General features: G+C 37.8%; 1 protein-coding gene across 1 annotated transcript; it reads right to left on the reverse strand.

The window, feature by feature from the left end:
* Window positions 1-1,060: 1,060 nt before the first annotated feature.
* ATP5PB (ATP synthase peripheral stalk-membrane subunit b) lies at window positions 1,061-15,227 on the reverse strand. The gene is made up of 7 exons (XM_081492736.1): window positions 15,115-15,227; window positions 14,801-14,837; window positions 9,579-9,724; window positions 7,391-7,554; window positions 6,916-7,041; window positions 3,321-3,500; window positions 1,061-1,482 (listed from the first exon to the last, which is right to left on the reverse strand). Exons 1-7 carry the CDS (start codon window positions 15,152-15,154, stop codon window positions 1,405-1,407), a joined length of 771 nt encoding a protein of 256 aa, XP_081348862.1. The 5' UTR covers window positions 15,155-15,227; the 3' UTR covers window positions 1,061-1,404.
* Between the last annotated feature and the right edge of the window lie 195 nt (window positions 15,228-15,422).

A 15,422-nucleotide genomic window follows, 5' to 3' on the forward strand; every position in this document is an offset into this window, starting at 1 on the left:
GTTGTTGCTTATCTGTTGATTAGCAGGGCTGTAACTTCCCAACTTCTCTCCTTGGGTCATCCTTAAGCTTCTCTAACCTTTGAACCAGGAATATAAGGAAGGGCCTCGGGTTTTACAGAACAATCATACCATGAAGATCAGAGGTAATAAAAACTGACAAGGGTTTCAGTCTGTGCTTGTAGTTTCCACTTGTTCCTACCCTCTCCCACTTCACATCTATCTTCCCTTCTTATATGCCCGCTCCATGCATGTCAAGCTCCTTCATTAGAAACAAAGATTAAGAGCTTACAGAGACTGCTTAACCAGCTCCCACAAGAGCATAAAGTCAAATCTCTTACATATAAACACATATCCTAGTAGCTGTGCTTCTGACTGAAGACTGACTAATACAGTTACACACAAGAGAAATGATGAGGCTATTTAGACTACCTAAAATGGTCCTCTCAGAACACCTTATACCAAAATCTGTACTGTATCATATATTCTGCCTTTCCAGCAGATTAACACCTTGTGGTAGGAACTTTTTATCTCTGTGTGACCACTGTAGGATTGTGCTTAGCACAGCAATTCTTCATTTAATGAATAATTTGGAACACCTACTGATCTTAGTAAACTCTCCTTTAAGCAACATCTTAATAACGATGTCAATCTGATTTCTATAGAAGATGAATACATTAGCCATCAATACTGACCTAAATGATTGTTTTATCCATTTGTTCATAAGTAAATCCTTATAAAAGTATGAGAATTAAATGCAGACAAATCTATGGAAAGGCAGAATTTTCTATCTGTTGCATTCTTGAGAGTAATTTTATGACACATTGAGTCCATAGAATTTTCTGCAGACATACTACTAAAGCAAAAATAAAGTCAATGATATAAGATTTCCTTTAGCCATTTTAATACTGAAAAGCTTTAAATTCCCCATAACCTAGCAGCAATAAATAGCTTACCACTAATAATTATATAAATAAGATTATCAGTTCAGTAACATCATTAATTTTTACCAGTATAATAAATGTTGAAATAATATTTCAGAAAATTATGCATCTTGAAAAACTTTGTTTCAACTGTCACTTTATTGTTACGATGGCTGAATTAATTACAAATTTAAACTGTAATTTGACAATTTTTAGCCAGGTACCAAATTTTATTCAAAGAAACTGCTTATTTAAAAGTGATCACAGGACAACTCAAAATGTACAGCAAGATGGATTAGAGAAAGATCTTACTGGCCAATAGATTGTTTTAATTCTCTCATTATATCAGACTCAAAACTTTTCATTTATAGGAAAGGTAACCTGTAACTTCAGCAGACAGCAACACAGAAAGATTTTATCACATTGACTAGTTTCCATTTAGTCAGTCAACTGTTTCTAGTTGTCTTAATGGGGATAGATGTGTTTACAGAACTGGCTGAGCTTGAGCCTTCTTTGCGAGCAGCTTTAGATCTGCAATGCACTTGGCGATTGTTTCCTTCTCCTGTGATAAGGAAAGAGAAAGCTGGTTAGACCTTGTCTAATCACGGAAGGGTATAAACACTGTAATTCTAAAAGATACCTCCTATAAGACACTAAGGTTACTATAGAATCTCAAGATGGATTATTGGCTTAAAGATAGACTACAAAAAATTGTTAAATTGTTTAACATAGGGGATGATGAATTCAGTTCAGTCGCTCAGTTGTGTCTGACTCTTTGTGACTCCATGGACTGTAGCACACCAGGCCTCCCTGTCCATCCCCAACTTCCAGAGCTTGCTCAAAGTCATGTCCATCGAGTCAGTGATGCCATCCAACCATCTCATCTTCTGTTGTCCCCTTCACCTCCTGCCTTCAATCTTTCCCAGCATCAGGGTCTTTTCTAGTGAGTCAGTTCTTTGCATCAGATGGCCAAAGTATTGGAGCTTCAGCTTCAGCCCTTACAAGGAATAATCAGGACTGATTTCCTTTAGGATTGACTGGTTTGGTCTCTCTGCAGTCCAAGGGACTCTCAAGAGTTGGATTCTCCAACATCACAGTTCAAAAGCATCAATTCTTCGGCACTCAGCTTTCTTTACGGTCCAACTCTCACATCAATACATAACTACTGGAAAAACAATAGCTTTGACTATATGGACCTTTGTTGGCAAAGTAATGTCTCTGTTTTTTAATATGCTGTCTAGGTTGGTCACAGCTTTTCTTCCAAGGGGCAAACATCTTTTAATTTCATGGCTACAGTCACCATCTGAGGTGATTTTGGAGCCCAAGAAAATAAAGTGTGTCAGTTTCCATTGCTTCCCTATCTATTTGCCATGAAGTGACAGGACCAGATGCCATGATCTTTGTTTTATAAATGTTGAGAGTTTTAAGCCAACTTTTTCACTTTCCTCTTTCACTTTCATCAAGAGGCTCTTTAGTTCCTCTTCGTTTTCTGCCATAAGGGTGGTGTCATCTGCATATCTGACATTACTGATATTTCTCCCAGCAATCTTGATTCCAGCTTTACATAGGGGATAACCAATTATTAATAAAGCAAAACCAGGGAATTAGTTAAAAGTCCCCTGGCTCATAGCTTTTATGAGTGAAACCTGTCGAGAGGTTGAAGCTAGACAATCCTGTAACCATGTGCCACTGATGTTATATTTTACAGCTAATACTTGCTTAAAAAGGACCAACCTAACAAACATTAGTAATAAACAATGTTAAGAAAGAATAAAAATAATTTTTATCTCTTTTGTACTTTCCAAATTCCTTACATAAGTATATCACTTTTATGTAAAAGAGCATAATTTAAAAACCCAATTCATTAAATATCGATAGACCCTGTTTCTCTCCAGGCCTGCATGGTTATGCTGAAAGTGACCAGAAATGCCTAAGTATACTCTTTATTTGGGAAAGAAGAAATCAAGTGATAAACAAGTAAATAAAAATAAATAAATAGATAAAATAGAAAACATTTCTGTTCAAGATCAATGAATTTAGCAGCTGAGGAGAGGAAATGGAATGGGTATCACAGAATTAGAAAAAGGAAGAGGCTCAGAAATAGACTTGTCCAGTTTTTGTTTTACAGAGAAGTATGTTGGTTAATGTTTCCCAGATGATGGAACCTGAACATAAGTCGGCCACAACGAGTGTCCTCAATGATCTTCCCACTATGAGTGAGAGTTCTTTTGATAACCAAACTCTGAGGAAGGAGGAAACCTACCATGGCAGTTGTGCAGCACTTTCTAGGTTACCACTAACCAGAAAAATGAACCAATATTGTTAGGCTAAAGACTCCCTGCTATCCCTACACTATCAGAGTTATCAATACAACTCCAGAAGCTTTGAAACATCATGTACCTGCTGTGCAGAGATGCTCTGCACCACATGCTTCTCCACCCAGTTTATCATGTGCTCTTGTTCCTTCTGACGCATCATATTCTGCACAGAGATGTGATAGTCCAGGCGATTCTTTACCTCCCTGTATACTCTATGCAGCCGTTCCCGGTAAGTAACCTCCAAGGCCATAGCAATGTTATTCTGAAGCAAAATTAAGAAGTGATGAAAATTGTTTGCACAAAGGATTACTTCCATTCTGAGGATTCTGCCTCTTAAAACAGCTATCACTTAACTGTATTTTATGCAAAGTTCATTTGTTTAATATGAACAGGTAATACATGCAGCTGGTTAAAAAAAATCTAACAGCATATAGTAAAAATATATTTAAAAGTATATACAGTAAAAATAAGCCCTCTAGAGCCCCCTCATAGGCTATCATCTTTCTATATTTCTTGTATTTTCTCCCAGAAATACTTAATAAAGAAAACATATGTATATGTATACACATAAACATCACTTTTACTGGTTATGACATATAGACCCATCTCAGTTTTAGAACTTACAATGGATTCTACTATTTTTGTGTCTCACAACCCATAATTTATTTAACTAAGCTCTATTAACAGATTAGGTTGCTTCTAATTCTTTCAACTACATATTGCAGTTTACATCTTTGCAGTTATGTCTGAATATCTGCTGGGTAAAATAATAGCTAACATCTGTTGAGTATCTACTATCTTCTGAACATTGTGTGTCAATTCAATTCAATCTTAAAATCACACCACAGAATAGTTACTATATTCATTTTACAGTGAGGAAAACTGAGGCAGAAACCAAGGAATCTATCCAAGGTTACACGGTCACTGAATTATGAAGCCAAGGCCTGAGTACGAGGGGTCAGGCTACAAAGCCCATGCTCTTAAAGATCCATTTTAAATTGTGATTAACATTGTCAAATTCTACAGAAAAGTTGTACTGCTCCATTCTTTCACCAGCAACACAAACAGCCTGACCAACAGTGTTTATAAAACCTTTTACTTTCTGCTATTCTGATAAGCAGAAAAAAATTATCAATTTTAATTGTCATTATATAAGGAGAAAATTTATATACTTAGAAGTCATTTACATTTACTTATATCTTTATAAATTGTTCATGTCCTATGCCTAGTTTTCTGCTGGAATGCTGGTCTATCCTAAGGTAACCACCCTTTTGTGTGGCATGGAATGCAAGTGTCCTTTTATCTCTAACTGGTTTATGGCAATTTCTACATGTAAAATTTAAATTTTTTAAAATGAGATTAACTTAACAATTTTTGCTCCTATGATTTTCTGGATTTTTGAAAATTGAGGTATAACTGACATACAATATTATATTAATTTCAGGTATACAAACACAATGATTTGGTATTTGTATATATTGTGAAATGATCACCAGAATGAGTCTAGTTAACATCCGTCACTACCCAAGTTTCTGGATTTTGTTGTCTTACTGGAAACATCTTGTCTTTCCAAAGGTATTGTATTGTTTTTCATGTTGTCTTTTTCTTCTTTTAAGGTTTCATTTCTAGTTTTTATACCTCTTATTTTTCTTCTTTAATATTAGCTACTGTCTCCAGAATAATAATCAATAAAGTGACAGGGATATTGTCATCTTCTAGTCTGTAATGAGAATCCTTATACATCTTCCTGTTAAGTATAAAGGTTTGAGATATTAAGCTCAAGTAGGCCCTATCTTCTTTCTCCTCAAATCTCAAATACTGCCTTGACTACTTTCCTTTTCAGCAAATGACCTAACTTCCTATTTCACTGAGAAAAAGGAAACAAAGAACTTCCCAAACTTGTACCACTGTATCAGCCAATCTACCTGAACCCATACTCACATACTTTGCCTTCCTTTAATTATGGAACTGTTGATGCTCTTGAAGCCAACCCTTCCACCTGCATACTCCAAGCCCTATAGCCCTACCAAAGGACACTGCTCTAGAGAATTCCTCCCTATGTATACCCCTTTCTTGCATCAATTTTCTCTCTACTAATTTCTATCAGATCCTAACATGTAATTATACCTTCTTTTAAAAAGTCTCTTTTGATTACTAAATCCTCTCCTCTGAGCTACTAATTTCTTTGCTCATCAATATTCTAACTCCTTCATAATTTTGACAGTGATTTCTACCCCGACTCCAATTCTCCTCTTCCATTTTTTTTCCTTTAATTTACTCCAACCACCTCACTAAAACAGCCCTTACCAAGGTCTCCAACCTTCATATTGCTAAATCTGATGCCAAATTCTTAGGCCCTTTATTACTTGACCATTAAGTAGGGCATTAATCCTTGTTTCCACCAGTTATTTTCTTTCTTGTTCCAGTCTTACAGCTGTTAAGGGCCACTTGTAAGCTCATGATTTCCAAATTCTCCCCAGTGATTCCAGACTCTTGTATCTAATAACTCTTACTTGGCTAACTCACAGGCATTTCAAACCAACACATGCAAGACTGAAGGCTATTTACAACAAGGCCATCAGATGACTCTTCAAAACACCAGTGAGATCATATCATTCCTCTGCCTAAAAGATTCAATGACTTTCTCTCATTCTGAGTACAAGTCAAAGTTCTCATAGAAGCCTATGAGACTTCATATGATCCAGCCCTTGGCCACTCTCTGCCTTGCTTCCTCTTTCCTTCCTCCTCACCCATCCTACTTTAGCTACGTTGGCCTTCTTACTTTCCCTTGTCTACACCAAGCAAGCTTCCAGGGTTAGGGCCCTTGTGCTTGTTCTTCCCTCTGTCTGCAATACTATTTCCTCAGATAGCAGGTTCAAATATCACATCAGAAGCCTTTCTAAACTGCCGAACAAAACAGTTAACTCCCTGCTTCTAAGATTTCTTTTCCTTTAAGTTCATTATTCTATAGGTACTTCACACAAGCTGACGTTCATATCTGTTTAATTTTTTTTCCCTTTCCTTCTCGCAATCCTTGGCTAGAAAGCAGGCACCAAGAAAGCAGACTTGGTTTTGTTCTCTGCTGTAATCTTAGCACCTTGCCTTGACCAGTGTGTTCACACTTAAAATATACCTATTAAATATTTCATAAATAAATAAAAATTTTAATCACTATCATTTGATTCTTACAAAAAGCTACATCTTCAAAAGCCAGGTTTTGTGTGACATATTACTTATGAGGTAGGAAGAATTCTCCAGCTGTAACCTACGCATGAAGAGATTTCTGAGGATTTCAAACATAATGTGCTAAGAATCTTCAGGGATACTGTTATGTCGTAAGACTTTCCTATAACATGCATGTTTGAAATGCATGGCATGTATTTCACCTACTGTATTTTACAGTGAATGTCATTTTTAAATCGGCTTTCTGTGTGAATTTAAAAATGTGTTCTTTTATACTTTTCATCCTCTCTAGTTTTAGAGTAATAATTCTAATTATTTATCCATTTGAGGGGTCTTAGATGTCTAAATAGCTTTAATAGCCTATCCCCACCCAAATATTCTTTTTTCCAAGTAAAATATGCTCAAACTATACAATCTTTATAAGATTGTAAATTTTTGTTTTAAATATACACAAATGAGTAATTTCACTCATCTGAGAAAGTTCTGAAACCTACCCTTTGAACATCAAAAAGGTAATGGCGCTTTTGAACCAGTGCCTGCTGTGACTTCTCCATATCAATAGCATCCTGGATTTGTTTGATGGACGCCTGTTTCACCTCTTCCAGTTGGGCAATTTTTTGCTGCAATTATGATATTTACAACAAAGATCAATGAAAGTATCAAGGGTAATAAAAAGATCCATTTTATACTTCTTCACTTGTGAAAACACCCACACATAAGGGGAACTGCCCAAATCCTTAACAAGAGTTGCTCACAGTAGCCATGCAGTATCTTGCTGAATGAACAAAACTACGGAAAAGCTAGAGAAAGTCTGGTAGTTTTTAAAAATTTATCTCAAATTAGTAATTAACATTTATAATTGAAATCATTATGATCAGATTCATTTTTATATGCTTTGTTCCTATCACCATGATGGCTTTGATGCTTCTAGTACTGTCTAAAACGGGAAGTAAGATTTATGGTTCTTACCTCATTGAGTTTATCAGCAAATTCCCCAACAGAGGCACCATATTTTTTAACTACATAGACAAGGAATCCTATTGTTGATATGGCAGAGAAGGTCTCTGCAGTTATCACGTATATTTCTTTGGAGAGTAAATATAAGATAAGCCCAGTTCCAAGCACATAGGGTCCTAAAAGGAAGAAAAAGTTATTTTATGATAGATATGCTATGTCTAAAAGGGTAAGACAGAGAGATACTTTTGCATTTAATTAGTTGAAGGTAAAAGTTTTTTTTCCTATTTTATTCTTTTTTAAAACTTTTTATTTTGTATTGGGGTATAGCCAATTAACAACACTGTAACAGTTTCAAGTGAACAGAGAAGGTAATCAGCCATACACATACATGTATCCAGTTAAGGAAAGTTAATAATGATTTTAAATAATCAGATTCAAAGATCAAAGCCTAGATGAGAACCAGTAAGGTACAACTGAAAGGACAACAATCTGGACTTATGGAAATCTGACCTTGCAATTTAGCAACATTGGACAATATAGATGATCTCTGAGCTTAGTTTCCTGAACTGTAAAATGGGAATAGTACCTTCTTGGTAGGATTGATGTAACTAAAAAACAATGTATATAGTGTCTAGTACAACTGCTTAACAAACAGGAAGTAGTTTATAAAAATTATTGAGAATAATTTGTGTAGCAAAATATACTATTTATTAAGTAGGGGATATTGGTCAGAATAAAATTTATCCATTCTTGCCTAGTTACTCAGTGTGAATCTGATACTGGAAATAAGCAAACAAAACAAATCAGCCACAAACCAGCATGTAAGTAAAAGAACTAACAGGACTTTCACTTCCTGTAGCACCTTATTATAATGCTTCTAATATGGTTCTCTTTTTCTTTAACCAGGTCATGAATTCTGAAAGGATACAAACCATCATGTACCTTTCTTTAGGATTTTCCTCTGTGCCTCAAAAGATGCTAAGTAGGATTTAAGACAGGTCTTTGGGGGAAGTGGTTTACAGTGTTTCTAAGCAACACAAGTGCCAAAGGATGTTAGGATATACTATGAGAACAAAAGGGTTACATTCTCAAATGTGTTTTATCCAGTTTCCCATACTAAGTTTAAACAGTTCACTTAAAAAAAAAAATCTGCCTTCAATGTATACATTTTAAATGTGAATTTATTAAAAAAAAAGGCCCATCACATGTAGCATTTTTATCACCTATGGAGATCTGATGTTTCTCACAATTTCAGGTATGGGAAAGCTATTTTAGGTCATTCCTTGGAGAGATTAAAAAAAATATCTTTGATTTCCAGTGTTTCACAGTCACAGTTATATTTGGATACAACAAGAGGACCAGTGTGTGTAATAAAAAGTACACTAAACTTAACTGGAGAAAGCATGTTTAAGTACTACTCAGTCACTAAAGAGAGAATAAACCTCAGCAAGTTGTCTTCTAGTTCTTCTGGGTAATAAAAATGTCTTCATAGAACTGTTATACGGATTAAATAAAGTGAAAGCATATCACATCACAAAAATGAAAGGTTTCAGGACAGTTTAGGCCTTTTTAAAAGGAAAAAACTGTAAGTCCAGTCCAGTTCTTTTTTCATAATCACACACACAATTATACATACAATACATAGCCTCTATTGCCTTACCTGGCTTTATGTTTATCCATAGTTCTTTCCATCATTACCTGAAAGTGTATTTTATGGTTATGCTTTTTTTTTGGCCACTTCACATGGCTTGAGGGATCTTAGTTCCCCAATCAGGGATTGAACCTGGGCCCCTGCTGTAAAAGCACGAGTTCTAACCACCGGACTGCCAAAAAATTCCCCAGTTACTCATTTCTTTATTGTCTATCCTACAAAAGAAAGTATGTTCCATGAAGGCAGGCGCTTTAGTTCACCACTGTATGCCTAGAACAGTGCCTAGGATAGGGCAGGCATTCAATAAATTTGGTGTATCAACAGAGACAATGCTATAAAATCAAGTTAAAATCCCCAACAAAATTACTCCAAAGACAAGTTAAAGCAATCAAATCAATTGTTACACTGAATCACTTCCACACTTTACTTTTGAAAATAGCCGACCTAATTTTTCTGGTCTATGTGGAAAAGGTAAGAAGCCACGAAAATTCTAGATTAACATAAACCAGAGCATCCAAACATACTATCAAACACTGGGCAAATGCTCACCTGTTACACCAGTTTTAGGATAAAGGAACTGGAAGAATTCCTCAGGGATCAGCCCAAAACGAACTTTTCCTCCATATTCAGGAAGAGGTGGTACAGGGGCAAGACTTGGTTGCCCTGTGTGAAAGATCCTCGTTGCCTGCAATACCCTATAGGTAGGAATTATACAAATTTAAAGCCCATTCTTTAAAGAGAACACAATATATGAACAATTGTAGAAAGAATGAATAGGGACGAGGATTAAGGTAGTTTCCCACTGTTCTAATGGAGAGAGAACCAAGAACAGGAAGGCCAGGGTCCAATAATTAGCTGTGACAAGGGAAAACAACTTACTTAAAGCTTTATGTAATCTTCTACCCAATACTGGAGTTCCTCTGTTAAATCTCATAGGTCATCTGTCTAGCACCTTACATATCTATTACTAGCACTAAAATATGTAAGAACATAGACTCTGCAGCCAGACTATCTGGGTCAAATTCTAATTTATGCTTTTGTAATCTGTGATTTCTCTAAGTAAAGTAAAATAAAGAATATGACCTTAGAAGGTTGTTGTGAGGATTAACTGAATTAAACAATGTAAAGTGTATTGAATGGTGCTCAGCATATGTTAAAGTTTTATGTAAGTGGTTAGTTATTACATGGCCACTGTGTTGTGAGCTCCCTGATGGCAAGAACTTTGACCTTTCTGGATATTCTCTGTGACAGGGTGCTAAACAACCACTAAGTGAAACATGCTTTTGCCATGTTGGATATCTCTACGTTCATCCTCTGAACTGCTACGTACATCCTTAAAACTTCTATTGATTAGTTCTAATTTTATTCATTTATTATATAAGATAACACCCATGTATTTGGGTTAAATAAACATCTCAGTTCCTTCACAAACCTGATTGTCCATCACAAGCAGCAATCTGGTTTTGTTTAAAGAAATGAAGTATACAGAACTGAACAGGATACCCTAAGTACAGCTTGACCAATCCATTCATTCTACAAACACATACTGGGAACTTGCTATTGCCATTATTGGACTTTAACTACTGTACTGTTATGAATTTGCAAAATATTCCTGTCTTAAAGTAACTTAAGGTTGCATTTTAACAGTTACAGCATATTGGTGTCTTATTAAGATTCTGATGAAATAAAATCCTCCAGTCTTTTCATATCTGCTGTCAAGTTTAGTTTCTTTCAAATTATCGTATGATTTTGTTCCTCACCTCCCCATTCTATCTGTCTCCTTGCAATGTAAGAGTTTATATTATTTCACTGATTATGGTTCATTGCTCGTCTTCCAAATATTATTGCTGTTTCCCAATGTATTATGAGCTACCATACTGACTTTTGGAATCCGAGAGTGATGCTCAAGATTCTTAGGTAAATCAGGGTTTCTCAACCTCAGCATTATCGAATTTTTGACAGCTGACAATTCTTTGTTGTGGAAAGCTGTTCTGTGCACTGTAATTAGCAGCATCCTTTATATGCCAGGTGGCAGTAGCATCCCTCCTCCCACCCAGTGCTGACAACCAAACACATCTCTAGACATTGTCAGAAGTCCCCTGGAGAGCAAAACTGCCCCAGGTTGAGAACTGATTTAAATCACAGCACTAAAGAACGTGCTTTATTGTGAATTTTACCTTTTATCATTAAAAATACTCATCTTGTGTTTCATTTAAAAATAAATAATTTTTTTAAAAAAAAACTTGCTTTAGTTGGACACAAATTCTCTCCCTAACTGGCCACCTTAGTTCAAGCCCTCAGGTACTCTTGCCTAAGAAAGTTAACAAGCAAAACCTGGTCTCTTGGCTTCTCCTCAAATACCCCTTCAACCCAGTACCTCCCTGCTGCTTTTAAAGTTTTTAAAATACAAATGTGACTTTAAAACTCTCCAACAGCCTCTCTTCTGGCCATAGTAAACAAAGTACTTAATATAGCATACATGATTCAGTACCTGTCAAGTTTAATAGCCTCCTCTTCCTTCATTCTCCTACTCTCCAGCCATATGCAACTACTTACAGCTTTCCCAGATGTTCAGATGTTCAACCAGGTTTTAGAAAAGGCAGAGGAACCAGAGATCAAATTGCCAACATCCATTGGATCATCAAAAGAGCAAAAGAGTTTCAGAAAAACATCTATTTCTGCTTTATTGACTATGGCAAAGCCTTTGACTGTGTGGATCATCACAAACTGTGGAAAATTTTGAAGGAGATGGGAATACCAGACCACCTGACCTGCCTCTTGAGAAATCTGTATGCAGGTTAGGAAGCAACAGTTAGAACTGGACATGGAACAACAGACTGCTTCCAAATAAGGAAAGGAGTACGTCAAGGCTGTATATTGTCACCCTGTTTATTTAACTTATATGCAGAGTACATCATGAGAAACGCTGGGCTGGATGAAGCACAACCTGGAATCAAGACTGCCAGGAGAAATATCAATAACCTCAGATATGCAGATGACACCACCCTTACGGCAGAAAAGTGAAGAACTAAAAGAGTCTCTTGATGAAAGTGAAAGAGGAGAGTGAAAAAGTTGGCTTAAAGCTCAACATTCGGAAAACTAAGATCATGGCATCTGGTCCCATCACTTCATGGCAAATAGATGGGGAAACAGTGTCAGACTTTATTTTTTTGGGGTCCAAAATCACTGCAGATGGTGACTGAAGCCATGAAATTAAAAGACGCTTACTCCTTGGAAGGAAAGTTATGATCAACCTAGACAGCATATTAAAAAGCAGAGACATTACTTTGCTAACAAAGGTCTATCTAATCAAGGCTATGGTTTTTCCAGTAGTCATGTACGGATGTGAGAGTTGGGACTATAAAGAAAGCTGAGCGCCAAAGAATTGATGCTTTTGAACTGTGGTGTTGGAGAAGACTCTTGAGAGTCCCTTGGACTGCAAGGAGATCCAACCAGTCCATCCTAAAGGAAATCAGTCCTGAATATTCATTGGAAGGACTGATGTTGAAGCTGAAATTCCAATACTTTGGCCACCTGATGAGAACAGCTGACTCATTTGAAAAGACACTGATGCTGGGAAAAATTGAGGGAGGGAGGAGAAGGGAACAACAGAGGATAAGATGGTTGGATGGCATCACCGACTCGATGGACATGAGTTTGAGTAAACTCCTGGAGGTGGTGATGGACAGAGAGGCCTGGCGTGATGCAGTCCATGGCAAAGAGTCGGATACGACTGAGCAACTGAACTGAACTGACAGCTTTCCCTGGTGGCTCAGATGGTAAAGAATCTGCCCGCAACACAGGAGACCTAGGTTTGATCCCTGGGTCAGGAAGATCCCCTGAAGGAGGGCACAGCAACTGACTCCAGTATTCTTGCCTGGATAATGCCATGGACAGAGCCTGGCAGGCTATAGTCCATGGGGTCGCAGAGTCAGACATGACTGAAGAGACTTAACGTGCACAGTTTTCAAAGTAAAAAAGACTGCCTCATGCTGCTTCTACTTGGTATGCCTTTCACTTAAGGACTGCCAAGACCAAACAGCCTTTAGAATATCTCAAGTATATCCTTTACAAAGTCTTCTCCAATTGTGGGCCAATATTTATTCACTCAACAAAACACTTACAGACTCTACTTATGTTAGGCACCAACAGTATAACAATAAGCAAAGTCTCAGCCTTAGACGTTCTAGTGGGGGTTTGGAGTGTGTGAATGCATAGGCGCGCACACAATTTCAGACAGCTGTAAATTCCATGTAAATTAGGGAGGGAAAGGGCTAAGAAGCAGTGGGTGGGCGGGAGAGAGGCTTTTTTGGGGGAGATTAGGTGACATCTGAGCTAATGACTGGGAAGAGAGAAGAGCAAGTATAAAGATCCTGAGGAAACAATAAGCTTGGCAGTTTTTGGAAGAATGGCAAGAACGTCAGTATGGCTGAAGAATGAGCTAAAAACAGAAGGTAAGAAGATAAATCAAGAGGTAGGATGGGGTCAACTCATGTTGAATTTGCTGAGTTATTGTAAGTTTGGATTTTATTTCAAGTAGGACAGGCAGCTCTGGAGGGTTTTGCAAGGGAAGGGTGGGGAAATGACAATCCCTGTGACTCCTGTGAGAATGGCCTGTAATGGGAAAAGAATATAGATTCAAGGAGACTAGTTAGGAGACAACTGAAATAGCCTAGGTGCAACGTGATGGTGGTTCATACTCCAGTAGTAGTGGTAGTGGAAGAAGTGGTTCGAGTCTGGATATAAGAAAAAAGAAGAGTCTTATGAATGCATTAGATATGAAATGTGAAAGAGAAATCAAGGATGTTCCTCGCATCTTATATATGTATTTATTACCTATACTACAAAGAGTTGTTTATTTGTCTGTATGGAATTTTTCTTCTTTGAGAAGTTGGAAGCAACCAATTAGTCTTACTTTAACTACAGATAAACCAAAACCACCTTTTCAAGACACAGGACCATTATCAAATTTTGCAAGACTTAGGATGAAGTCCGGAAGTAAAAAGAAATTCCAAAGAAAACTGACATGTTTTATGAAATAATATTAACAACAGGTTCTAACATTTACTAAGCACATATTACGTACCAAGCACTGTTTTTAGAGTTCCCAGGAATTACGTCCCTTAATTCTCATAATCCATAACGTACTATTATCTCTATTTTGCAGGTGGAGAAATTAAGGTCCCACAGCTTGTTAAGCAGAGGAGCCAGGTTTACTCTCAGCTTCGGAGTCCTCATTGTAAACTACTCTATAGCTACCTCCTCTGCTGTGTGAGGGTAGGTACTTAACCATACTCATTTCTGTATCTTCGGTTATGGAGGTGCAAGATAAAGATTTGCTGAAACACTGAATAATTTCTCTGATCTGACAGTAAAAGTTGGAATCTGGGAGACAGATTAAAAACTACATGTTTCATTTTTTTATTTAACAAAACTTGCCCTTGGGTATGCAATCTAGTAACCCCGATTGGGGTTGCAGCAGCTCTGTCTAGATGAAGGTCACAAGCGAGAGGGGCGGGGCTTAGGAGACATCAAAACCAGTTTCTAAACAGTTTAGTTAGAACACATTACTTTTTCTCTTAACCTCTGCTATTAGATGATACAATAGTGTTCCAGGCAGTTATAGGATCACGCGTGAATTAGACGTTAAGCGTTCCAATACAACCAAAATAAAGGTAATTACTGGCCTAAAGCTAAGAGCAGATTAACCTAGAAGTGAAATGAGGTGATAAAGCAAGGACGAAAGGAAATACTGCATCCCTCACACTTACCCTGGACCGAGGAGGGCTGCGTTCTTCAGAGAGGGGGCTACAAAAATACAAGGCGCAGGTTAGCAAGGTCACGATGAAATCTGGTTTGCCCCTTCCTCGGCCCCACAGAGCTCAATCACTAAGGCCATGCGTCCCCCATTCCTACCCCCCAAGACCCCACACTCACCTTCTGAGCGGCGCTACTCACTCTCCACTCAGACCCAAGTCTCACTGCGCTCTTCTTCACGCCCTTTCCTCCCACCCGCTCCAAGCAACCACAGACGCCTTGTTTCACAATCACTCTGCTATCCCGGACCAGGGTGTGTACCTCTCACCTGCTGCGGCGGCGGCAGAAAGTACCACCCGGGACAGCATTGTCAGGCAGCGTCTACAGAGCAATCTTCCCGCCCCAGTGACCCCGACAGGAGAATCTGTCAGGGACAGAAGCAAGATGGACGCTCACAAGTCTCGCGAGAAAAGAACATCGTGCTCTCTCCGTCAACTTCCGGTCTTTTTTCCCCCTCGCGATAAGAAGCAGAGAGCCAGTTACAGGAGGGTGCTGGCGGGAAAGCCGACTGGAATCGTAAAAGCAGATCTCGCGAGATGTAGGGAGGCTGTAGCTTCTCTAAAGGGGCGGAGGCCC

Source organism: Giraffa tippelskirchi, chromosome 5 (assembly GCF_054371585.1).
Source record: "Giraffa tippelskirchi isolate mGirTip1 chromosome 5, T2T-mGirTip1v1.2.pri, whole genome shotgun sequence".
NCBI classification, from domain to species: domain Eukaryota; kingdom Metazoa; phylum Chordata; class Mammalia; order Artiodactyla; family Giraffidae; genus Giraffa; species Giraffa tippelskirchi.